The 25,355-nt window shown below is 37.6% G+C and overlaps 1 protein-coding gene across 7 annotated transcripts in view; it reads left to right on the top strand.

The window, feature by feature from the left end:
- The window catches only part of LOC131152285 (protein TRANSPARENT TESTA 9-like), a 77,761-nt gene that overhangs the window by 19,276 nt on the left and 33,130 nt on the right, over positions 1–25,355 (top strand). For all 7 annotated transcript variants that reach the window (XM_058104127.1, XM_058104119.1, XM_058104114.1 and 4 more), the window contains 4 exons: positions 100–188; positions 269–336; positions 9,200–9,262; positions 9,450–9,587. In XM_058104127.1, the coding sequence (XP_057960110.1) occupies positions 100–188; positions 269–336; positions 9,200–9,262; positions 9,450–9,587 (358 nt within the window). The remainder of the gene's footprint in view (positions 1–99; positions 189–268; positions 337–9,199; positions 9,263–9,449; positions 9,588–25,355) is intronic.

The following is a 25,355-nucleotide window of genomic DNA, read 5'->3' as shown; positions in this document are numbered from 1 at the left end:
TTGAAGTCCCTTGCACAATGGTTTGTTTCACTTATTTTAGTCATAGAAAAGGTGAAAATTTCCATTTGGTTTTTATTAGGATTTTCTTTCATTGTGCAGGAGTGGACTACTTTCACATTTATTCTCTGACAATCCTGGCCTTTTGTTAGCTTCACTCATATTATTGGTCATTTTAGCAGAGTGTAAAGGTATCCATGATTTGTAGCTCATCATTGTGCAGACCTATGACCAAATTTTATAATTTAATTTACTGTTTGCTTGTTCTCAGATCTTGATTCTCTGCTAGCTTCGGTTATTGGATTCTCTCAAAGAGATATTTGGATGCAGAAGATGATGGTGCTTCTCAATTCCCATATTATTTTGCATCTGTATTGATTAATCTTGCATAGCCATGTGGTTTTATCAATTTTTATGACCATCTATATTAAAGGAATTTGCAGGCTTTTATTTTTCCCCTCGTTGTCCTTGTCTTTGGCCCTCCTAATTGAGTTCTGTTGACTGGAATATGTAGAATATATTTTTGTTCATTAATTATTTGAATCCAGAATTGGGAAAACCATATAGATAATCTTCCTTGGTTCTTGTCATATGACATAATGATATTTAACACATGAATTCATCCAATACACGTATTGCCATTATATGCCATCACATTTATTGAACTATGAGCAGTACAATTTAAATATTGAAGTTTTAAAGTTCTCCAATATTACCAATTTGTTTGAGGAGGAGGATGTACGGAGGCCTATGTGTGACGGGTTAGAATGGGGCTGCAAACGAGCTGAGCCAAGCGAGTTTTGACCAGCTCAAGCTCGACTAGATTGCTTGAAAGAGAGCTCAAGCTTGGCTGGAGCTCAAATCAAGCTTAAGTGTGCTGTTTGTGTATCAACTCTCTTTTTAGCACTTTGGTGCTTTAGAAGAATAGGTCTATTAAAGTAGAAGATTTTCGGTCAATCAGTGCAGTTACCAGTGTGTATAAGACTATTGCAATGGTTTTGGCTGATAGGTTGGGGTTTGTGATAGCAGACACTATTTCTAAGGCTCAAAGTGCTTTTGTGAGGGTAGGCAGGTTGTGGATGTTATTTAAGTAGCTAATGAGGTTGTTGAGAATGTTCAAAGGAGGAAAGAGAGGGAGGTCGTGTTTGAAGGAAATTTTGAAAAGGCTTGTGTTCAAGTTAGTTGGAATTTTCTAGATATAGTACATTAGTACTTAGGGTTTTGGTGATAGGTGGATGACTTGGATGAGAGGGATGCATCTTTTTGGAGCATTATTAATGGTAGACCTAAATCCTGGTTGAGGGCTTCAATGAGAGTTAGGCAAGGAGAATCACTTTCCACATTTTTTGTTTTTTCTTGTGGTGGATATTTTGAGTAGATTGGTTTGTATGGCTGTAGATAGAGGGCTTGTGAGAGGGTGGAGAGTGGGGTTGTGGTATCTCATCTTTTTTTTTTTTTTTTTAAATGGAGGATTTCTGGTTTAAATATAAGTTTGAAGAGTGGAATAGCTTGTCTAAGCTTGAGTTATTCTAGATTTGGAGTTGGCCTCTTTAGCGGGCTTGGGTATCGTAGATTGGCCTTTGACTTATCTAGGAGTGCCTTTGGGTGGTATCATAGGTTTGTTTGGTTTTGGAATTCAATAATGGAGCAGTTGTCTAAGCGATTAGACAGATGGAAGAGTGTTTTATTCTCTCTTGGTGGGAGGATCACGCTTTCTCAGGGTTGTCTTTCAGCATCCCTCTTGTCTATTTTTAAAATTCCTGTGGCAGTAGCTAGAAAGATTGGGAGAGTTGATGAAAATTTTTCTTTGGTCAAAAGTATCATTTGGTTAGTTCAGAGATTGTGTATAGTTGGGTCTTGGTGTAACGACCTGCTCCTTTTTCGCATAAATTTTTTTTTTATATAAATAAATTATCATCACATCATACATTCCAGCTCAGCAGGTCACAATCCACCTGAGCCCGTGGGCACCAGGGATATAACAAAACATACAGCAGAAGTCTACGCAGCAGAAAGTACAAAATCATATACATCTCATCATAATGTGCATAACACATATCAGAGTCACTACAATTACTATCTCACAGTATATACATCTCAAAAATGAAATTTAGGGACAATCCCCACAAAACCTAACTGTCCCTACAAAAAACTTACCCCTTCAAAGAGGGCAAACAACTGATCTAGATCAGCGGGGCTTTTCCCGCTCTCCTATTAGGGGCTCCTGAAAAATATATAAGATTTAGGGGTGAGACACCTCTCAGTAAGGGAAATAAACTAATACCAGTGTGTGGCAACATGAGTATTCTGTGTTCTACATATACCATACATAACATATTCAATACTGTTTATCAAATATGGGAAAACATATGCATATCAACACATAGCAGAATATACTGCATTTTCATAAACATATCTCATCTCATACACTAATAATAACATAAAACAATCCTGGTAGGTTAGCTGGCTGTTGTCATGTATTACCCCCACATGACTGGGTTGTGTGGCCCGAAGGCGGGACCTGACAATGGTTGGCCGACCACTGCCAAGTCAAACAGTAGTCTGTAGGTCCGATGGGTCTACCCAGACTGGTCCGTACACCAGGGGCGATAACAGCACACTTCTTGAAAATAACCACATCGACCATCCAATCTCACACCACTCCGTACAGCGGCGTTAACACAGATATCATGATCACGAGGACCATGGACACATAGCAACGGTACCGTGCAAGTGCTAGCCTAGACCAAGCCAACCAGGTTCTGATATCATATACATATACTAAAACTGTGATACATAAATATCTCATATCATTTATTTTCATATCAATCATATCATTTCACATATATACGTGTATCATGAAAATCATCGGCCCGTACGCCGGTATTACACATTTTAACATAGCACGGCCCGTACGCCGGCAAATCACATAGCACAGCCCGTACGCTGGCAAACCACATAGCACGGCCCGTATGCCGGTAAATCACATAGCACAGCCCGTATGCTGGCAAATCACATAGCACAGCCCATACACCTGCAAATCTCATCCACATAGCACGGCCCATACGCCGGCAAATCACATATACATATAAAAATATCTCGGCCCGTACGCCGGTTTTCCATCATAGAAATCCATATCGTCCTCATTCAAAAAAAAAACAGTATTTCACAACATTTTTATACTCATGCCACACTAAACAAATTTTCTACGTATTCAACATATCATCATTTAAACAGTATTTTCCAAATATAAATCATATATATAAATATATTTATTTTTCCTGAAACCAGATGCTATATATATATACATACATTTTCTCAAAACAAAACTAGCTTAGTTTATCCCCTTACCTGATAATTGAAAAGCCCCTAAGAAAATCTTCCCTGTACCCACAAGGTTCTCAACTCAACACCCTGAAAATGAAAATTCGCAGAATTAAAGTTTAGTATTTTCGTACGTACAACATTTTCTATAACTACCACTAAGTCAAATTCGACTTAAAAAGTCTTACCTCAACTTAGGGATGATTCCCAACGTTCCCAATCAATACCCTGGAACTGAAAATTTTCAGTATTAAAGTTCAGTATTTTTACGCGTATATTACTTTCTTCAACTGTAAAAAATCCAAATATTGAATATAAAGCCTTACCTTGGATTTGGGATGAAATTCAACTTTGTTTTCCTGACGATCCGTTCCGGCAGACTTGTAGAGAACTTTGCCAGGAGCGTCGTGGTGGTTTCGGTTTGTCGATCCGGCGTGAAACTAACCCGGAATCGAAGAGAGAGAGTCGTAGGAGAGAGAGAGAGAGAGAGAGAGAGAGAGAGAGAGAATGAACTCACATCCACCAAAAATCCAATTAAATTTGGATTTTTACCTTCAAAGCTTCTTAAAGAAGCTCGTGTTAATTTAATAATACATATATAATAAACCTTAAGTAAAGTAAAGTAAAGTAAAGTAAAGCTTCTTTAAGAAGCTTTCATACCTTTTATATATATATATATATACACACACACACACACACACACACACATATATATATATATATATATATACATGCTTTAATATTTATAAATATATATATATATATATTTGTTCCTTATCATACTGTTCATTTTACTTATTAATTTAATTAATTAATTTTATTTTATTATTTTATTATTATTATTATATATATATTTTTTTCTGGTTACTACATTCCTCCCCCCTTAAAAGAATTTCGTCCTCGAAATTTACTGTTTTCGTACTCGCCATGCTTTAATCAGGAAAAAAGGTCTACTCATTTTATTACCTATCCTCACTTATGGTGGAGGAATACCGTGGTTACATCTCGAGTCTTGGAAGATTACATATACAAAAGAAAAACCATTCTCCCAAAACTAAAGTACTACACTATTCAACTATTACATGTACCTACAACAGAAAACTACTTAACTATTTACATTTATTCACTCAGACTTCTTGAAATAAATGCGGATACCTTTGCTTCATCTGCTCCTCAGACTCCCAAGAAGCCTCTTCTACTGCATGATTCCTCCACAAGACTTTTACTTGAGGAATCGTCCTGTTACGTAGCTCTTGCACTTTCCTATCCAGAATCTGTACTGGTACCTCCTCATATCCCAGTGAATCACTAAGCTCCAACTCATCATAATTGATGACATGAGAAGGGTCTGGGACGTATTTCCTCAATATAGCAACATGAAATACGTTGTGAATCCTGGACAATACAGGTGGCAAAGCTAGCCCGTAGGCTACCGGTCCCACTTTATCTAGAATCTCAAATGGACCGATAAACCTAGGACTAAGTTTACCCTTCCTCCCAAATCGCATAACCCCTTTCATCGGAGCTATCTTCAAAAATACGTGATCACCTACATCAAACTCTAAATTCCTGCGGCGATGGTCGGCATAACTCTTCTGTCGGCTCTGAGCTGCACTGATCCTGTCCCTGATAAGACGAACTTTATCACATGCCTGGTGAACCAGCTCTGGCCCCACTACTCGCCGCTCACCCACTTCATCTCAAAACAAAGGAGAACGACATCTTCTACCGTACAGAGCCTCAAATGGTGCCATGCCAATGCTAGATTGATAGCTGTTATTATACGCAAATTCTACTAATGACATGAACTGAGTCCAACTACCCCCAAAGTCTAGTACACACGCTCTGAGCATGTCCTCTAATATCTGTATGGTCATCTCAGTCTGCCCGTCTGACTGAGGATGGAATGCCGTACTAAACGATAACTGAGACCCCAGAGCCTCCTGCAGACTTCTCCAAAATCGTGATGTGAATCGTGAGTCTCGATCCGACACAATAGATACAGGCACCCCATGAGAACGTACTATCTCCTGAATGTAAATCTCCGCTAAACGGCTGAGGGAGTAGCTGATCTTGATGGGAATAAAGCGGGCGGTCTTCGTCAATCGATCAACAATCACCCAAATGGCATTATGACCATGTAACGCCGTCGGCAGTCTTGACACGAAGTCCATCGATATGTGATCCCACTTCCACTCCGGGATGAATAATGGCTGCAACTGCCCTGCCGGTCTCTGGTGCTCAGCCTTTACCTGCTGGCACGTCAAACACTGCGCTACATACTCGGCAATCTCTCTCTTCATACCACTCCACCAGTATGACTCTCGCAGATCTCTATACATCTTCGTACTACCGGGATGAACTGTATACAAAGATTTGTGAGCCTCCTCTAGAATAGTCTTCCTGATCTCAGTATCGGTAGGAACACATAATTTGGAACGGAACCGCAAAACTCCGTCATCTGCGATACTGAACTCCTCCCCCTGCCCACTTTGTACTCTGTCTATCACCTCCATTAGCTCTGGATCTTCCTTCTGGGCAGTTTTAATTCTCTCCTGCAGGGTAGGCTGTACCACTAGGCTGGCAATACATACTGGGAGATCACTCTCCACCAACTCTATGCCGAGTCTCTCCAGATCCATTATGATCGGATGCTGGATCCCCATAGCCGCCAACACCGGCTCCCTGGATTTCCTGCTCAACGCATCAGCTACCACGTTTGCTTTCCCTGGGTGATAACTGATGGTACAATCAAAATCCTTAATCAACTCCAACCACCTTCTCTGCCTCATATTCAGTTCTTTCTGCGTAAAGAAATACTTCAAACTTTTATGGTCGGAGAAGATCTCACACTGCTCACCGTACAGGTAATGCCTCCAAATCTTCAGTGCGTGTACCACTGCAGCCAACTCAAGATCATGGGAACAAATCTTCTGAGACCGGCAGATGTGCTACAACTGACGACTTGAAGATTACCAGAACTGAGGGCAGAAAGAAAGGAAAGAAGGATCTCAATGGGCTGATCTGTAACGTTGGGCAGAAGGATGCAGAAAACTATAGGGAAGATGGGATAAATGGGAATTGCTCAGAGATTGTTGGTACCTCTCATAGTGGGGAGAAACCCCACATTCAATCAGAAACTCTTGGACTGGATTTTAGGAGAAGTTTTTTTCGAATTTTCAATCTTCTCCCAAAAATCAGTTTCAAATGAGAATCAGAAAGACTAATTTTGAAAGAGGAAACAAAATTGGATTCTTTGTACAGCGAGGATAATATGAGCAGCATTTGCAAATCTAAGAAGGAGCTGTTAGTTAATCAGATAAGAGCTGAGAGTTGAACTTGCATGCAGAGGAAGGTGATATATTTTCAACTATTTGAAAGAGAGTATGAAAATGCTGATTTGAAGGGTTCAGGACATAGTGAACTCAGCAGTAGCACTTTGCAGCAAATGGAGCTAGAATGTCAACATTGGAATCCAGAATGTACACAGGAAGGTAAATATTCTATTAATGACTTTTCAGACCTTCTGATTGCCTTAAATGAAAAGGGTTCTTTCCTTCCAACCCTGAGCTTGATTCTCCTCTTGTTGATAATTTGAATGGTCTTTCTTTTGGTTGTCAGGGAGGAAACTTTTGAAAAGATGGATTCTTTTCATGTTCTTCTAAAACTAGTAATGTTATCCTTCCCCTTCCCACTCAGACTTTTTATGTTTCTAATACTTTATGCCAAAGGGAGGTTCCTATGGTTTTAGATAATGTCCGTTACATAACGGAATTTTAGGTTTGTAATGTAATGGTCGTTACATAATGGAATTTTAGGCCACCTAAACTGTTACACACTGATCTGCCCAGGGAGGGGGGTGGATTCATGGCCGTAACAGCCATTATTCTGCCGTAATGGCCGTTACAGTCTGTTACGGTCTGTTATTCTGCTGACAGTGTGTTTCGGTCTCTTATCTTTCAATTTCATGCATATTTTTCATGATTCCCTTCTTTCTCCCTCTCCCAACCACTTTTCCTTGGTAGCTCTACCATTCCAATGATTTCCAAAGCTTGAAATCAAGAAACTTCACGTTTGAACTGTTGTTTGAAGATGAAGAAGAAGACACCCTTCGTTTTCACTGTTGAGTAGGGCCAGTACGCCCCCCTCTATTTCTCCAATTTCCTTGGAAATCTTCAGCCATCTCTGTTTATTTGGGGAAGAAATCGAGTTAGGAGGCTTTGATCTTGCCCCTCGAGCACCCTGAGCCCTTGTTTGAGCCTCCTCGCCTGTTCGGCAGTGGCAGGCAGCCCTGCAGCAGCTCGTGCCAGCTCCGTCTGCCCTCTGGTTGACTGGTCTTCGAGTCCTCGAGACTCCTTTTGTCCTCTAGGAGAGTCGACTCCTTTGGTCCTTCCCTCATCACTCTTCAAGTGTGCTTCCTTCCTTTTTTTTTGTTTTCCTCTCTCTCTCTCTCTCTCTCTCTCTCTCTTTTATTGCTTAGTTACTTTGAGTTTTTGTTTATATATTATATCAGGTTTAGGGATAGGGATTAGCGACTTAGGCAGTTTAGTTAGGCAGTTTTTGTGTATTCAACTATTGATACTAATAATTTTTCAAATTCACATTGTGTATATTGACTCATTTTTTGCAATTTTATGTCTCTAATTAATTGATTCTTCATTTCAATCACATTTCTACATTTTTCATTTCAATTACATTTTTTAGGGACACCTTTACTTTTCAAATTGCTTTCCAAGGAAACCGATGCTTGTTGTCACACATGCACACCATGGATCACTTTGCTTCACTCACACAGATGGTGAAAACATATTTTTGGGCGCTACATTGACACTTGCAAAAAAAGAAGTAGATGATAGACACCTCCCTTATCCAACCTCTTCATCTCAACCTAACAACCTTTCTGTCTAAAACTCCATAAAAAAAAAGCCAATTCACCCATCAATCCTTATGTAAACTAGCTTAAAAGTAAACCTTTCCTCTTACTCTTAATATCTTCGACAACCTCATTAACTATGAGAATAGAATCCAAAATTTGTCTCCCATGTACAAATACCCCACAGCCATAAAATTCTTGGAAGATTTTCAATAAATAGTATTTGACCACATCCCAACAGTGTTGAAAAAAAATAGTATCTAAGTGATTAAGTCTTGGAGCCTTCTCCCTTTTCATACCAAAGATTGCCTTCCTAATCTCCCATTCCTCAAAAGGCCTCTCCAACCATTTCCCCTTTCCCTTGAAAATAGGACATCAATCCAACCCATCAATCATAGGCCTATGACTTAACATCCTCCAAATAATGTTTTTTAGAAAACCAATTATCTCTTCTTCTATTATACTTAGATAAGTCAAAATTGATACTCCATTGGCCCCAACTCTCTAATCACAGTCTTTCTTTGTGTCACATAGCAATCCTAAGAAAAAATTGTCTTGCAATCCCCCTCCTTGGCCCATTGCAAGTTGATTATGTTTGTTTATATTATCTTTTCTTGTAGACAATTTAATGAAAATACTTTAGTCCTTTAAATTTAGAAAGATTTAGCAATTTTACATTGTGCATCATTTTCTTTCTTATTCACCTTGTTGAATTACCATTGGCAGACTATTGCTTTTGAACTGCTTGTTTGCAATGGAGCTTCTATTGTTGTGGGTGACTGTAGATTTCCTCGACTGGTTTACTTTGAATCATCTATCCAACTATTTATGTGTATTATGATGGTGGATGGACTCATGGAACTTTGTTAGATGTTTATCCGTTGATTCCTGTCATGTTGTTGGGGGTGGGGGGGGGGGGGTTTGGGATAGTAACTATGGTAATTTGTTAGAGTTTGTAATATTTGGCTACTTTTAAGCTAATATTTCTAATATCTTCACTTGTAGACAACCGACTTATCAGCGTCACAGGTAAAGAGTGGAATTATCTTCATGACATACATGCCACAGGTATATCATATTCATATATAGCACATATGTAACATGTGGTAGTGGATGCTCTATTATTTTTTCCACATTGAATCGTTATATTTTTTTTACTAATGTTCAATTCTGTACTTGTACAAGGTAGCGTTACTTGGATTGTTTTCATTTTTAGCTGTCAGTGTTATTATGGGTTCCTTCTTCCAATTTTCAGATTGTACATGCTTTGTTGAAGGTTTTATCACGCCATCAACAATTCTCAGTAGTTCTATTGCATACTGGATGGTTCTTGCGAAAGCTACTAGCTTTTCAGGAATGGAAGCTCAGTGATCATGATTTTCACCTTTTCAATGTAAGGCTTAATTCGTATGACAGGTTTAATCTATATTAAGTATCTTGTCTTTTATGATTTTATCTTATTTACCTCATTTTGAAAATGTTGTTGCTCCGGAAGTTCTCATGCCAGAGTGAAGTGGATGTTCACCATCATGTGTGGTTGTTGAGGTTTCTTGAAGCTACTACTACGATCATTCTTTGCAATTTCCTTTGTGGCATAAACCATTAGGATCTGGTTCCTCAAGTCTGTTGGAGTTTTCAAGTATCAGCAATTGAGTTGGCAAAAACTCTGCCTGTGATGCACTTAATGTCCTAATTTTTTCACACACATTTGGTCCCAATCTTGGGTAAAGGAGGAGGGTTGCGTTAGGTAGCTGACAACTAGCGTAAAATTTGTTAGATCACTTTGATATGAATCCTTACTGAATATTTGCTGAGGTGTCCCCTACGAGTGATGCATTGTACTTGTACCACTCAGGTGTAGCGAAAAGTGGGCGAGGGTGGGCTAGGTTGTCGCCCCAAAGCGATGCGCCATGTCGGCGTTTGGGTATGGTGTCAAATATACGAGAGTTCCTGCATCATTCCGGACGTGGGCAGGTAAAGACGTTAGTTCAGGAAACTAGGATTAGATTAGCAACTTGGAATATAGGGACACTTACGGGTAAAAGCATGGAAATTGTGGACACAACGATTAGAAGAAGAATTAATTTAATTTGCCTGCAAGAAACTAAGTCGGTGGGGGAGAAAGCTCGAGAAATTGATAAATCAGGATTTAAACTTTGGTACACTGGAAAATAAAAACATAAGAATGGAGTAGGAATTATTATTGACAAAAACTTAAAAGATAGCATTGTTGATGTATAAATAGAGTAGGGGATAGAATTATAAAAATCAATATGGTATTAGGACAAAAGATAATAAATATCATTAGTGCTTATGCCCCTTAAGTCGGTTTAACAGAAAATCCTAAGAGACAATTTTGAGAAGATATGAATAGTATTATACAAGGCATACCAGGGATTGAGAAAAAGATCTAAATGGACACGTTGGAAGGGATAATAAAAGTTATGAGAGGATACATAGAGGATATGGATATGAAGACAAAAATAAGCATGAGGAGATGATCTTAGACTTCGCTATGTCATATGAATTTAATATAATGAATACTTGCTTTAAGAAGAGAGAATAACACTTAATAACCTTTAAAAGTGGACAAAATAGAAGTCAAATAGATTTTTTTTAACTAGGAGGATAGATTGTTTATCATGCAAGGATTGTAAAGTTATTCCAAGTGAAAGTCTAACCACACAACATAGAGTGTTAGTATTAGATATATGAATTAAAAAATGGAAGAAAAATGATAAAATAAACGAGAACTAGGTGGTAGAACTTAAAAGGAGAAAATATAATAAAATTTAAAGATAAAATGATCAAAGATGGGGATTGGACTATAGAGGATGGGATAGATACAAATACTCTTTGGAGTAGATTAGCTAGGTCTATTAAAAAGATAGCAAAAGAGATTTTAGGTGAATCATAGGGAAAATTCTTGAATAGCAAAGAAAGTTGGTGGTGGGATAAAGATGTACAAAAAGCTGTAAATACAAAAAAAATTTGGTATAAAACGTGGCAAAAATGTAGAAACATGGATAACTTTGAAAAGTATAAGGAGGCGAGAAAAGTTGCAAAAAAGGCCGTTAGTGAAGCTAAATATAGATCATTTAATAGTTTATATGATAGATTAGATACAACAGAAGGGGAAAGAGGTATATTTAAACTCGCTAAACCAAGAGAAAGGAAGAGTAAAGACTTAGGAAATGTAAAATGTATAAAAAGTGAGGATGATATTGTCTTGGTCAAGGACGAAGACATTAAAGAAAGATGCCAAAGTTACTTTAGTAAGTTGTTTATTGAAAACCAAATAGAAGACTTGAACTAAGAATTGTCAAATGAGGAAAAGACTAAAAATATGAGATTTATTTGGAAAATTAGAGTTAACGAAGTTAAGTTTGCACTAAAAAAGATGAAAAATGGGAAAGTTATAGGACCAGATAACATCCCAATTGAAGTTTGGAAATTCGTAGGTGATAACGGAATTATATGGTTAACTAATTTATTTAATACAATTATAAAAAAAAAGAAAATGCTAGATGAATGGAGGAAAAACACTTTAATGCCTATATCTAAAATAAAGGAGATATTCAAAATTGTAATAATTATCGTGGAATTAAACTTATGAGTCATATGATGAAACTATGGGAAAGGGTAGTTGAATAAAGATTAAGGTTAGAAACGAAGGTCTCAGAAAATCAATTTGGTTTTATGCCTGGGAGATCTACCACTGAAGCTAAGTATCTTTTAAGAATATCAATGGAAAAAGTTTAGGAAAAAGAAGAGGGACTTGCATATGATATTTATTGACCTAGAGAAAGCATATGATAGGATACCTAGGAAACTTCTATGGTGGGTTTTAGAAAAAAAAGGTGTATGTAGTAGGTATATTGATGTCATTAAGGATATGTACGATGAAGTAATGACTTGTGCAAGGACTATAGATGGAGAAATTAGAGAATTTCCAATCACCATAGGTGCACATCAAGGATCTGCTTTGAGCCATTATCTTTTTGCTTTAGTGATGGACCAATTGACTAAGGGTATTCAAAAGGAGGTTACATGGTGTATGTTGTTTGCAGATGATATTGTATTAATTGATGAAACTAGAGACAGAGTAGAGGCTGAGTTATAATTATGGAGAGAAGTTTTGGAATCTAGGGGCTTTGGGATAAGTAGAAATAAGAAAGAATATATGAAATGTAATTTTAGTAATGGTAGGAGGAATATTGGAGACAAAGTTTTACTTGATGATGAATAAATAAATAGCACTTGTAGATTTCGATACCTTGGATCTATTATGCAAGTTGAAGAAGAAATTGAAGATGATGTAATGCATAGAGTTAAAATAGATTGGGTAAAATGGAGAAGTGCTTCAAGTGTGCTTTATGATTGTAGAATACCCTTAAAATTAAAAGGGAAGTTTTATAGGACAGCTATAAGACCGGCTATGCTATATGGATCAGAATGTTGGGCAATGAAGAAACAGAATATCCAAAAAGTAAAAGTTTTTGAGAAGAGAATGCTTAGATGGATGAGTAGTATAACATTGAAAGATAAATTAGGGAATGAACATATTCATGGTAAGTTAGGTGTAGCTCCTATAGAAGATAAGGGAGGGACGACTCAGATGGTATGGATACTTGCAACGTAGGCCACATAGTGTGCCAATGAGGAAGAGTGAGTTAGTTATTGTGGGGGGAAGTAGAAGGGGTAGGGGTAGACCTAAAATAACTTGGGAGGAGATAGTGAGTAAGGATTTAATATCCTTGAATTTGTCAAAAGAAATGGTCTATGATCGCATAAATTGGCGGAAAAATGATTCATATAGTTGACCCCATCTAGTGGGACTTAAGGCTTGGTGTTTTTGTTGTTGTTGTAGCAATTGAGTTGGCAAAAATTAGGTAGTTTCTCTTTATTCTGTAAAGTGTAAACTTTGAACTCATTGATTGATTTTTTCACAATTTTGTGAGCATTGTGATGTAGGATGAGAAGCGGCTATTTGGATGGATCATTTCGACCCAATTAGGAGGCCTATGTCAAAGAATAGGGCGAATGGTTTATTGGGTCTGAGACCCTAATGTGTTTAGTTATTTAGTTTTTTTTAAGTTTAAATGTGTAGTTGCATATTAGGATTATTTATGTTGGGGGCTTGTCTGTAGTAATTGTGTATTCTAGGGGTATATTTGTAATGTAATGCAGTTTTAAGGGTATATGTGTAATTTTGTATGTTTAGAGGCTTTCTTATAAATAGTGGGTGAAAGCCATGATGTAGGCTGTTGTTGATGAATTTGAATTGAAATGAACGTGAGTTTTCCCTCTCGTATCTCCTCTCTCTTCCCTTCCCCTTCTCTTCTAATTTCTCCATGGCTGCAGAACGCCAGAACATTGATTCTGCCCCTGCATCATTTGGTATCAAAGCCCAACTTCGATCTCCATTCTTCCATTTCAATCCACCCATTCTCCCTCACTCTTCTCCTCTTCTCTTCCTCTTCTTCCTTTTCTCCTTCTTCTTTCTTCTCTCTTTCTGATCTCCTGTTCTGTCCATAATTCCCTGCTGCCTAGCAGCAGTCTGCCTTCTTCTTCTTGTCTGTTTCTCTTCTTCTTCTTCTTTTAATTCTTTCCCATAATTCTCTCAACTCTCTGATTTTCAAAATTCTGTTGCTGTCTCCTCTACTTGCAGCAGTCTCTGTCCAGCAATTAAGTTTCTTCCATGTTCTTCATCTTTTCTTCTTCTTCTTCATCTTCCCATCTCTCCATTTAGATTTTCTTTTCTGTTACTCTCTTGTCTCATTATTTCCTTTCCAAAATTTCAGTTTTTTTTTTTAAAAAAAAAAAAAACCGAAAGCATTTCTGCAGTTTCAGAGCTTTTTAGAAAATTCCAGCTGTTTCCCCATTTCTTCAAATGCCACTTTCCAGCTACCATCCTGCAACATCACCCATACCATAAAAAACAGAACCCCCCCGAAACCTTACCCCTCAAAATTTCATCACCAACCGACCAGCTTTGAAGCTCCACGCGCCACCTGAAGTTCTCCATCCTCCGCCCCCTTCAAAATCACCATTGCTGGAGTTTTTCTTGGCACACCACCACCACCACTCAACTCACCACCCTTCGTTCTACCACTCACCAAAAAATCATTGGTGGAAAGTTGCTGCTGGCAACCCACGCTCCGGTGACTGCGAGTGGGATTCACTGGACTTCCGTCCTGCTGGTAGAATCACGAGAAATTGGTTCCCAGCCACAAGAAATTGGTGTTTTCTCATGATATTTTGATCACAAGAAATTGGTGTTTTCTCATGATATTTTGATTTGCAGCATGATATTTTGGTTCCTAACTTGAAATTGTGTAAGCAAGCACGAAACCCTAGAAATTGTCGCTGCCAGTATCAAAAGTCAGGTTTTATTGCTGCTATTTGTGAGTTTTTCTAGTGAATTTGTTTCATTTTTGCGTGATACTGATGATTAAAGGTGACTTGAAGATTATTCTTAAATAATTGAAAGTGAAGTTTGTGATTTGCTTCATATAAGTGTATCATGATGACCAATGTTAAATAATTGTCTGCAAAGGTGGAGTTGTTATCCGGTAGGATAAAAAATATGGAAAATGCTTTGGAGACTATTACTGGTGCTTTGAATAGGCTAACAACTGAAGTTGCAGCCTTAGGTAAAAGGCCCATTGAATTTCCTACCAAACAAGATGGTGGAATAGCTGCTGTCCTTCATGCTTTTGAGTTGTGTGAAGGCTGAAACAATCATTTGAGTAAGGGAATTAAACTAGAAGTCTTAGATTTTAATGGTGATGGTTCTTCTGATGAATTTGATGATTGGGTGTATTCTTTGGAGTGCCTTTTCCAATGGCATGGCATGAATGAAGCTATAAAGTTGTACTTTGCAGAATCAAAATTGAAGGGAACTCCTTGAATTTGGTGGATTAAACACAATGAAATCTTGAGAAGGAGATTTGGTGAGATTACAATGTGGGATGAGATGAAGCGAGCCATGCAGGAGCAATTTGTGCCTCCTACTCTTAGAAGAAAAGACAATAATGGAGTACACTAGTAGATTCTATCATTTGGCGACTTGTGCCGATACAGAATGGAAAGAGGACGTTATGATAGCTTTGTACAGAAAAGGGTTGAAGCCGGCTATTGCCTTCAAAATTGCTGCATGTCGTCTCATCATAGTTGGGAATATAGCATAGTTTGCCACTCAGATTGAGGAGGACATGCAACGCAATCCTCCTAGAGCTACATCAGCCTTTTGGTTTGAGAAGAGTACAAGTGGAGTGGTATGAGAGAAGATAGTTGAGCAATTGGGTAAAGATGTTCAGACTAATACCTCTTGGAAGAAACCTGAACATTCTGGAACAACTTCTAAGAGCCAGCCATCACTCAAATGCTTTAAATGTCAAGGTTTTGGACGTCAGGCTGCACAATGTCCTAACCAATTCACGGCTGTTGCAGAAAGGAAGAAGAAGAAGAAGATGATACTCAAGTAGTTGAAGCTGAAACAGAAATCCCAATTGACTTAGATGATGATGGCAATTTGAGAACTTGTTTAGTGCTTCGAGATATGCTTTCTTTCCACAAGGTTAAAGAGATCGAGGATTTGAGGCGGACCAACATCTTTGAAACTCAAGTGATATGGCAAAAACAACTTTGTACTTTGGTTATTGATCCTGGTACTTGCTCAAATATAGATTTTGAAGATGTTGTGAAGAAGTTGAATTTGGAAGTTGAGCCTCATCCCGAACCATACAAAATTGTTTGGGTGAATAATACCAACTTGAAGGTCCATGATTGCTGCTTACTTACCTTCAATATTGGTTCCATTATGGAGATGGTGCAATGTGATATCCTTCCTCTCAAAATTTGGGCTGACCATGGTTATTTGATAGGAAGGTGAAGCATGATTATGATAATTCTTATTCTCTCTCCATTGACAAAAAGAAGTATGAGTTGATGCCATAACAGATTCTTGCACTCACCAAGTTGAAGTGTACTGCTGGTTCATTTCTTATGAAATGAGATGACTCTATTCATGGTGATGGACTCCTTGGTACTCCCAACTCGACGGGGTTGAGTTCTTTCCGGAAGGAGGGAATTGATGCAGGACAAGAAGTTGCTGTTTGGATGGATCATTTCGACCCAATTAGGAGGCCTATGTCAAAGAATAGGTTGAATTGTTTATTGGGTCCAAAACCCAATTGAGCTTAGTTATTTAGTTGTCTAAGTATATGTGTATAGTTGCTTGTATTAGGATTATTTGTGTTGGGGGCTTGTTTGTAGTAATTGTGTAGGAGTATGTTTGTAACGTAATGTAGTTTTAGGGGTATGTGTGTAATTTCATATGTTTAGAGGCGTTCTTATAAATAGCGTGTGAAAGCCATGATATAGGCAGTTGTTGATGAATTTGAATTGAAGTGAACGTGAGTTTTCCCCCCTGGTATCTCCTCTCTCCTCCCTTCCCCTTCCTTCTTTTCTTCTAATTTCTCCATGGTTGCCGAACCTTGGTGCTGCCCCTGCATCATTGAACCTTGATGCTGCCCAGCACCAAAGGTTCTGCAGCAATGGGAGAGTTTAAAAGAAATAGAAGAGAGGAAGGAAGGAGAAGGGAGGAGAGATGATATACTAGGGTGGAACTCATGTTCAATTCCAATTCAAATTCAACATCAACTGCTTATGACCTGGCTTTCACACACTATTTATTAGAAAGCCTCTAAACATGAAATTACACATATATCCCTAAAACAACTGTTTATGACATGGCTTTCACACACTATTTATAAGAAAGCCTCTAAACATGAAATTACACAAATATCCCTAAAACAACATGAATTATAAACCAAAACGTACATTACACAGATATTACAAACAAGCCCCCAAATACACGTAATACTATTTCAATTAAACTAAACACATAATAAACTACTAATTGAACCCAACAATTCCTTGACCAAACTCTTCTTAACTATTCTCCAGCAAGGATCTCCCCAAGGTCTTGATTCTTGTCCTACGTCACGTTGTCAAGTCTCACCTAGTTGTTCTAGTATTGCTTTGTGAAACTATTTAAAAAAAGGAATGTTCCATAAGATTTGATGTATGAAAGTATCTCTAAGTAACAAAAGTTGCCTGATGATAATTAAGGAAGAATTTTTATCCTTCTAGTTTGATAGAAGAATAAATTTCTAAGGAAGGAAAAGAAAAATTACACGAGAGAAAATTACTTGGGAGAGATAAGATATTCTCAAGAAAAAATAAAAAAAAATAAAACAGCGGATTAAAAACAAAATAGTCAACTGAAGAATCACAAATTTGCAGGATTGCAGTTGGATTGGTAGGATTAGGGTAGGATAACATTCTGCATAAAAAAAATGTTTTTGACTCATTTTTTTCTAAATTATTTGGACTATAGACTTTGATTACTTGGTTCAAGAAATGTCTATTCTTAGGAATAGAACAGTCATGATACGAGAATTTGATAGCCTAAAAAAGTAGGTGTCTCATTATAAAGCAAATGACAATGTAAAACTTTTATGAATCCATAACATGGAATAGACAAGGAATGACTATTACTATTTGCATGAGACCTTTATTTTTATTTTTAAAATTATTATATCCATCTATTGTTTTTTTACATTCACATCTTATTCCACTCTATTTCAAGGAGTGGACACTTTGGGAACCAAAAAGTGATCCTAGTGTTTGTCATGTACGACCTTTACATGAAATAAACAACCTACAGTGGTTTTGAAATTAGTATGCGTAGAAATTCGGTTAAAATAATGCTGCTGGATCGTGATGAAGACCTTTGTGATCTCAATGATATTAATGAACAGATTTTGTATTAAATGATGGTATTGATGTGGTGAAGCCAGCATACACTTTGGCTTTTGTTATTTGTTTGCTAAAACATCTTTTGGTTTTAAGTGTTCTAGTTATAGAGTTGTGTGACGACTGATTTGTGTTGAAAGTTATGTTATCCTGTATTTGCACAGTATTTACTCCTTTGTAAATTGTTTAATGGAGTTAGTAGTGCTGCAATTTGAATCTTTATCTCTTTGCTATATGAGGTGACTCCTTTTGAACTTCTTTGGTTGTGATTTTCTTACTTTTGAACACTTGCTAGCCAGGTTTCTCAGTTTATAGCATTGAAAATTATAAAAACACAATGTATAGATTCCTTGTTTTATATGATTGGTAGAATCTTGCAATCCTCAATCAGAGCTTACAATATGATCTCGGTAACTCCCCTATTGATGCTTTGTAGGATCCCAGTTTTAATAACTTAGGTTTTATGTGGGCTGTGCCATATTGATATTGTATTTCAAGAGTAAGAAATGAGGTTTAATGGCATATTGTTAAGAGATTCAGAAAAAGTTTTCTGGATTTTGTGACTCTTCTAGGTTTCCTATAGAATATTTTAATGGATGGAATAGGGCTGTATGTTGGTTTTTCAGCTCAACACAAATGTGTGTGTGTTTTTTTTTTCTTTTTTTTCCCCTTTAATTGATACTGAGGAAGGATACAATATGGGCACAAATCAAACTCATATATGGAATTTATTGATATTATTGTAATTTTTTTCTTCATTATTTATAGGGATTTTATTTTCTAATTTCAGGTATTTTAGGTGTTTTAATAGCCAAAATCAACTCATGGCAGGTTACCGTACATGTTAGCAATATTTTGGGATTTTAGGAGCTGTCTAGGCGGCTTAATTTCAGGTTTAATTTCTTTTTCCTTTTTTCTCTAATTTTAGGCTTAATTTTAGGGTTTTGAGGGCTATAAATGGCCTTGTAAGGCTGCTGGCCATCTAGACCACTTCAACAATAAACATAGCCTGAAGTCCCACAAGGTGGGGTTTGAAAAAAAAAATAAAAAATTCTGACACCTTAATAGACTGATTCCGTTTAGGAACCAAGGGTAAAAATGTAGAATTAATATTTAATAATCCTACCAATAATCCATTCAAATAAAACTCAGTAAAAAATTTCAAAAAACCAACCCTTGGCACATCCAACAATGCTTAGGAAAGGCCACTCTAAAATGATCAACACCAGGAGCCTTATCCCTCGCCATCCCAATCACAATGACTGTTACTTCCTCCTCGTAAGAAGTCCTTCCCAACCAAGACACCTAGTCATTATTTATGGGACTCTAAAGCAAACCCTTAGTCATAGGCCTTAAGTAACTTCTTCAGTATAAAGATTATTAAAAAATCTGTATTCTCCTCAACCCTCAATCTAGCATCTCTAATAATGTCCCCTCCTATAGATTCCAATTCCCTAATGAAATTCCATATCATCTTCCCATTTGCCTACCAATGGAAATTTTTAGAAGAATTACCATTACCCTCCTTTGCCCGCTTGATTTTAGTCTTTTGCCTCCAAGTCCTTACTTCCTGAAAAAAAAGGCAGATCATCCGATTCATTATTTTGAGAAACATGCCTCACGGCCTCAGATTTTGAAAGCCCCCTAGTTCTTTATTTATTATTGTTAGAGGTTCTTTATGTCTTTTAATATTATACTTAAGTTTGTTAGTATGTTAATTAGAGAGAGTTAGTAAGGGTATTATTGTCACTAGAGTGTATTTGATTTGCATTATAAATAAAGGGATATGCCTATCTTCATGTTAGGTCATTCATTTTAATCAAAATCTCAACATGGTATCAAAGCATGATCCAACCTAAACCCTATCATAATAGCCGTCGCCAAAAAACACCATCTTGTTGCTGCCCTTCTCAGATCCACCTTATTCCTTCATTATTTCAAAAAATCAACCATATAGCCAAAAGTAGAACCCTCTGAAGCCTAACCCTACAAAACCCCATTGCCGGCAACAGCCCACGTGCCAGCCACCCGACTGCCAACCCTACGTGCTGGTGCGTGAGAGAGTTTTCAATCACTTTTTTTTTCCCCCTCTGCAATGTTCTGATTCCTTCACTAGACCATATTATCTAGTTGTTGGGCATGTTTTTTGCTCAAAGATCCAACCTTTTTCAACCCTGCACTCGTGGTAATTTGTTAGTTTTTGTTTGGTCTTCGTAAAGGCTTCTTTGTGAGTTTCTTGGAGTAGTGGCAGTGTTTGTATGTTGAGTTGTGAGGCTGTGGCAGTCCTATATCAGTTGGTAAGTTGTTTACCTTGTCCGTGGTTGTGTTAGTGCTTCACATCATTTGTGATAGTCATGATTAGTTTTGCTTGTTCTTCTTGTTTCACATTGGTGTGGCTGCTATATTGTGAGCGTTGGGATGGAGTCTATGAATCCAAAAAACATATTTCCTTTATCACTGCCACAGATAACAACTCAAAAGTTGGATGGAAAGAATTATGTTAAATGGTCTAAAGCTGTTGGGTTTAAATAGCAGGATTAGGAAAACCTGACCACTTGCTCCTACCTGATCCTTTTGATGAGAAGAGAAAAGAAGTGTGGATTCAAGAAGATGCTTTGATTTCTTCTCTCTTGTGGAATTCGATGGAGGCACAGATTGCATGGATGTGCATGCATCTAGATATGTGCAAGGAGATTTGGGATTAGGCCAAGCTTCTATACTCTAGTAACATTAAATGCATGTATGATTTATCCCAGGAGTACTTTTAGTTAAAATAAGGAGATAGGAGCGTTGCAGATTATTTTGGAGTGATGTAACGTATTCATGGGGAGCTTAATGCCGTGCAACCTATAACCGCCAACGTTTGTGAGATGCAGAAGTAGAGGGAGTAGGTGACAGTTCTTCGGGTTCTAGCGGGCTTAAGATGTGAGTTTAAGGCAGTTCTATTCTATATAATTAGTAGTGCAGAGTTGCCATCATTTGCCGATGTTTATTCTTGTGTCCTTCTTGCTTCCTTTAGCACACATTCTCCTGCTCTTGCGTTTGACTATGAGAGGGCAGCCTTTGCTACACAAGGTTATTCTTGTTCTCTACCAAACAACTACAAAAGTTATCAAGGTGGTTCGAGTAGTCATGGTGGCAGAGATGGACAAGGTAGAGGCATTCCTCGCAAGTGCACACATTGGTTGAGGTAATCGTGCTATTGAGCAATGTTGGGATCTTCACGGTACCTTCATGTGTTGCCAATGTAGCCACCACCAACTCCACACCTTTGGGGTCGAGTGGGGGGCAATGTATTGTATCCATGTTAGAGGAAGAGTATTCCAAGTTCCAGTAGTATCAAGCGTCACAACAAGCTTTTCTTCCCATTGCATCTCTTGCTGAAATAGGTAATCCCATAGTGTGTCTGTCATCTAGTACTTCCTGTCCTGGTCCTTGGGTCATAAACTCTGTCGCCACTAATCATATCATAAGTATACCTAATTTCTTCTTTACCCTTTAGTATTATGCAAATTTATCTTCTGTTACTCTTGCTAATGGATCCACCATTGCTGTCAAGGGAATTAGGATTGTAAATCCCACTTCTTTTATTTCTCTTCCTTTGATTTTGTATATTCCCAAGTTTCCTTTCAATCTTATGTTCATTAGCAATATTACTAAATCCATGAATTGTTCAATAACATTCTTCCTTGATTTTGTGATTATTCAGGATTTGAAGATGAGGGAGATGATTGGAGGAGGGTGTGAAGTTGGTGGACTTTATCACTTTGAGCCTCTATCTCTTTCTATTGCTTCCATTATTGTTGCCACACCTCTCCAAATTCATTGTTGCCTTCGTCATCCTTCACTAGAAAAGTTGAAACATATCTTGTTCTTGATTTGACTTTTGTGTCAAGTATTTATTGTGAGTCTTGTTATTTGGGAAAGCATTATCATGTCCCTTTCGCTTCTCAAGTCAATAAATAGGCTGCAAGCCCTTTCATGTTGGTCCATTTTGATGTTTGGGGTCCTAGTAGTGTTGTGTCCAAGTTGGATTTTCTGTACTTTGTAACCTTTGTGGATGATTCAAGAATGACTTGGCTATATTTAATAACAATTGTTTCGAGTTATTTCATATATTTTGTGCCTTTTGTTCTGAAATAAGGACTCAATTTGGTTTGCCAGCTCGAATACTTTGAAGTGATGCTAAAAAGTATTTCACTACACAATTCACTACTTATATGACTCAGTCTAGTATTTTCCATCAATCATCATGTGCCCCCGCTCCTTAACAAAATGGGGTTGCAGAGAGGAAAGATAGACATATCCTTGAAATTGCTCGCACCTTACCTTATCAAATGCATGTACCTAAAGTATTTTAGAATGATGTTGTACTTACCGCTTGTGAGAGGAATGGTGTATTCCCAAGAGGTAAGGGGGGGTGAATTGGGTATTTAAAATTTTTTTCCTAGGTTAAATAGAAAATCACAATCAGTAAAATACAACCTAGAGTCTGTCGAAGCAAATACCAATTACCCAACAATATAAAAAAACTGAGTAGATATTTAAACTAGATATAGCAAACTCAGTACTTCCCAATCATTCACAATAATTCAAATATGAGCATGTAAGTGCGGAAAATTAAAGCGTAGGGAAGAAAAGGCGAACACAAAATTTGTTATTGAGGTTCGGCCAATACTGCTTACGCCCCTGCCTTAAGCTAACAAGCAAGAGGATACGCTAGGTGCTCACGTAACGGGTGGAGCGACACCGATTACATTCTCCTCTCCTTACGGGGCGAGGAATATCCCAGCTCACATTTACAGTGTTGAGCCCAACCTTTACAATTACACCTTACAGGACGGTGCTCCTAGTTCTCCTAACCGATTCTGAACCAATCTGGGACTTTCTTAACCGGGTCCAAGTCTATTCGGTGCACGTTATAGGCTGGTGCAATCCTCTTCCGACCACACGTCGGGAATACAACAATAATAAATATTTTGTGTACAAAGAGAGTGCTTCTACAATAAGCTAATGATGTACACCAATAAGCACAAATACACTCACAAATGATAGGAGTTTAAGCTCAATGAGATTTTGGTAAACTATATGATAACTCTCAAAAGTGTATATATTAATGTATGTGTGTGAGTAAGATCTTTGATTTCAAGATAATATATTCACTATATGTAATATCAAAGAATCTTTAGAGCCCTTAGCAAATATCTTAACAAAAAATTTCAAATATTAAGTGCAGCAGACATTAGGGTTTAAGCTTGTAAAAATGAGTTTATCAATAGCACAATGCAAGCTGTTGAATCTTGCAATGAGGATGCAAAGATTCACAAGAAAATGGAGAGTTTTCCCAAAAGATATTTATGAATGAAATACAATGGGAATAACTCAAGCTTACTCTCAAAAATCAATATTCAACAATGCAAAAATGATAGAGTTTAAGCTTTGAACTAAATATTAAAATGCTCACAATAATGAACACTCAACATAGCTTCAAGTTGCAATCAAAATGCAAATGAAAAAGTGAGTATTTATGCTCTCTTTCTTAAATGAATGTGCAAACAATAATGTGTGAAAGAGAGTTCAAAGTGTATGCTTGGATGTGAGTAAAATAGCATGAAATACCACAAAATGTTTAAGAGAAAATATTTAATCTTGTTGCTAATCTAGCTTATGAATGTGGTATATATAGACTCCCCAAAAATTATGACCATTAGGGACACAGCCAGTATTTTGAAAATGTTTTATTGTAAAATTAAACGTCTTTAGTGCTAAAAAATATTGGCAACCCGAGAGGGTCGGTCGGCTGACCGTGCATAAAATCCATGCCAACTAGTGAGGTTCGGTTGACCGAGCAAAAGGCCGGTCGGCTGAGCCCTCTATGTCTTTCAAAAATATACGAGGCTCGGTCGATTGAGGCAAGGGCCGGTCGGCTGAGCCAAGGGTGTTTTCCAAGCTTTCGTATGTTCGGTCGATCGGGACTTTCTTAGGTCATTTATTCGGTCTATTGAGTACGCTGAAAAGGTGAAACCTAATAGTCTGTCGATCGAGGAAGATATGTTCATTTTAGGGTCGGTCGGACGAGGCTTTGTAATTAGCCTAGCTATGAAGGTCGGTCAACTGAGGTATTTATAATGCTGACAGGTTGGTCGACTGAGGCTCTTGAAAAACTAAGCTGTGCCCTAATTTTTAACCTTATAAGTTTATCCTTGTTTGTATAAGTAAGACATTTTAGCTTAGGGGATTTTTCATGATTTGGGGACCTAAGGTCAGTCTAAGGTCTTCATTGAGCTAACATTCCCATCATGCATGAATGCATTATTACAGACTAAAAACAAAAATTGCCTTTACAATTTAAACATTAAATGTCTTCTTCTTCGCTCTTCTGCCTTCTTGGAATACACCAGATGATGTGAGCTTTTAAGTTCCGTTATAGCTTCCATTTCCCTTTGTCTTATGTGCGTGTCAGATATAAATATGTTCACAGACTAAATGCACACATAAAATCCTTGTGCTTTGTCAACATCAAAACAGGGATCAGACTCAGAAAATCAACAGCTTGCTATCTGATCAACAGGATGACATCCTCTATTTTTAGTTGTAAAATTCCCTACTCCATTGTCTTTTCTAATTCAACTTTATTCTCTCTCCCTCCTTGTATATTTGGTTGTGTATCCTTTGTTCATTAACTAATTCCTGGGGTGGACAAGTTGGATCCTTGTGCTATAAAATGTGTCTTTCTGGGCTACTCATATACTCAAAAGGGATATCCTTGCTATAGCCTTGTGTTGCATGGCTTCGTTGTTTTTGCAGACGTTACCTTCTTTGTGTCTACGCCTTACTATACCCCTGAGTGCTTCTGAGCTCAATGAGTCTCTTCCTTCGCCTAATCTTCCAAATTCTAGTTTGTTATCTTTGCCCAATCAACCATCTGAGTCTCCATGAAGTTCGAGTCCTTCTTATCGCCTTGATCATTCTAATTTGCAAGTGTATTCACAATGGCAGCTCCAAGGAAGAGAGTCCCCTCTAGCTTTTACTACCACGCCTTTAGTTTCCTCGTTTGATGATCATATTTCCCATGATGTTGATCCTCCCATTGCTGTTCAGAAAGGTAAACACATATGTTCCCGACATCCCATTTCCAACTATGTTTGCTATGACTTCTTATCACCTTCCTATTATTGCTTTGTTATTGCTCTATCATCTACTACCTTTCCTAAATCTATTTCGGAAGTTTTAGCCCACTTTGGGTGGAGGGAAGCTATGGTTGAAGAGATGAATGCTTTACAGGACAATGACACTTGGGACTTAGTATCTCCTCCTCTTGACAAGTCTGTGGTTG

Source organism: Malania oleifera, chromosome 1, assembly GCF_029873635.1.
Source record: "Malania oleifera isolate guangnan ecotype guangnan chromosome 1, ASM2987363v1, whole genome shotgun sequence".
Taxonomy (NCBI): Eukaryota; Viridiplantae; Streptophyta; class Magnoliopsida; order Santalales; family Ximeniaceae; genus Malania; species Malania oleifera.
The sequence above is the reverse complement of the archived record's forward strand: the minus strand, read 5'-3'. Positions and strand labels throughout refer to the sequence as shown.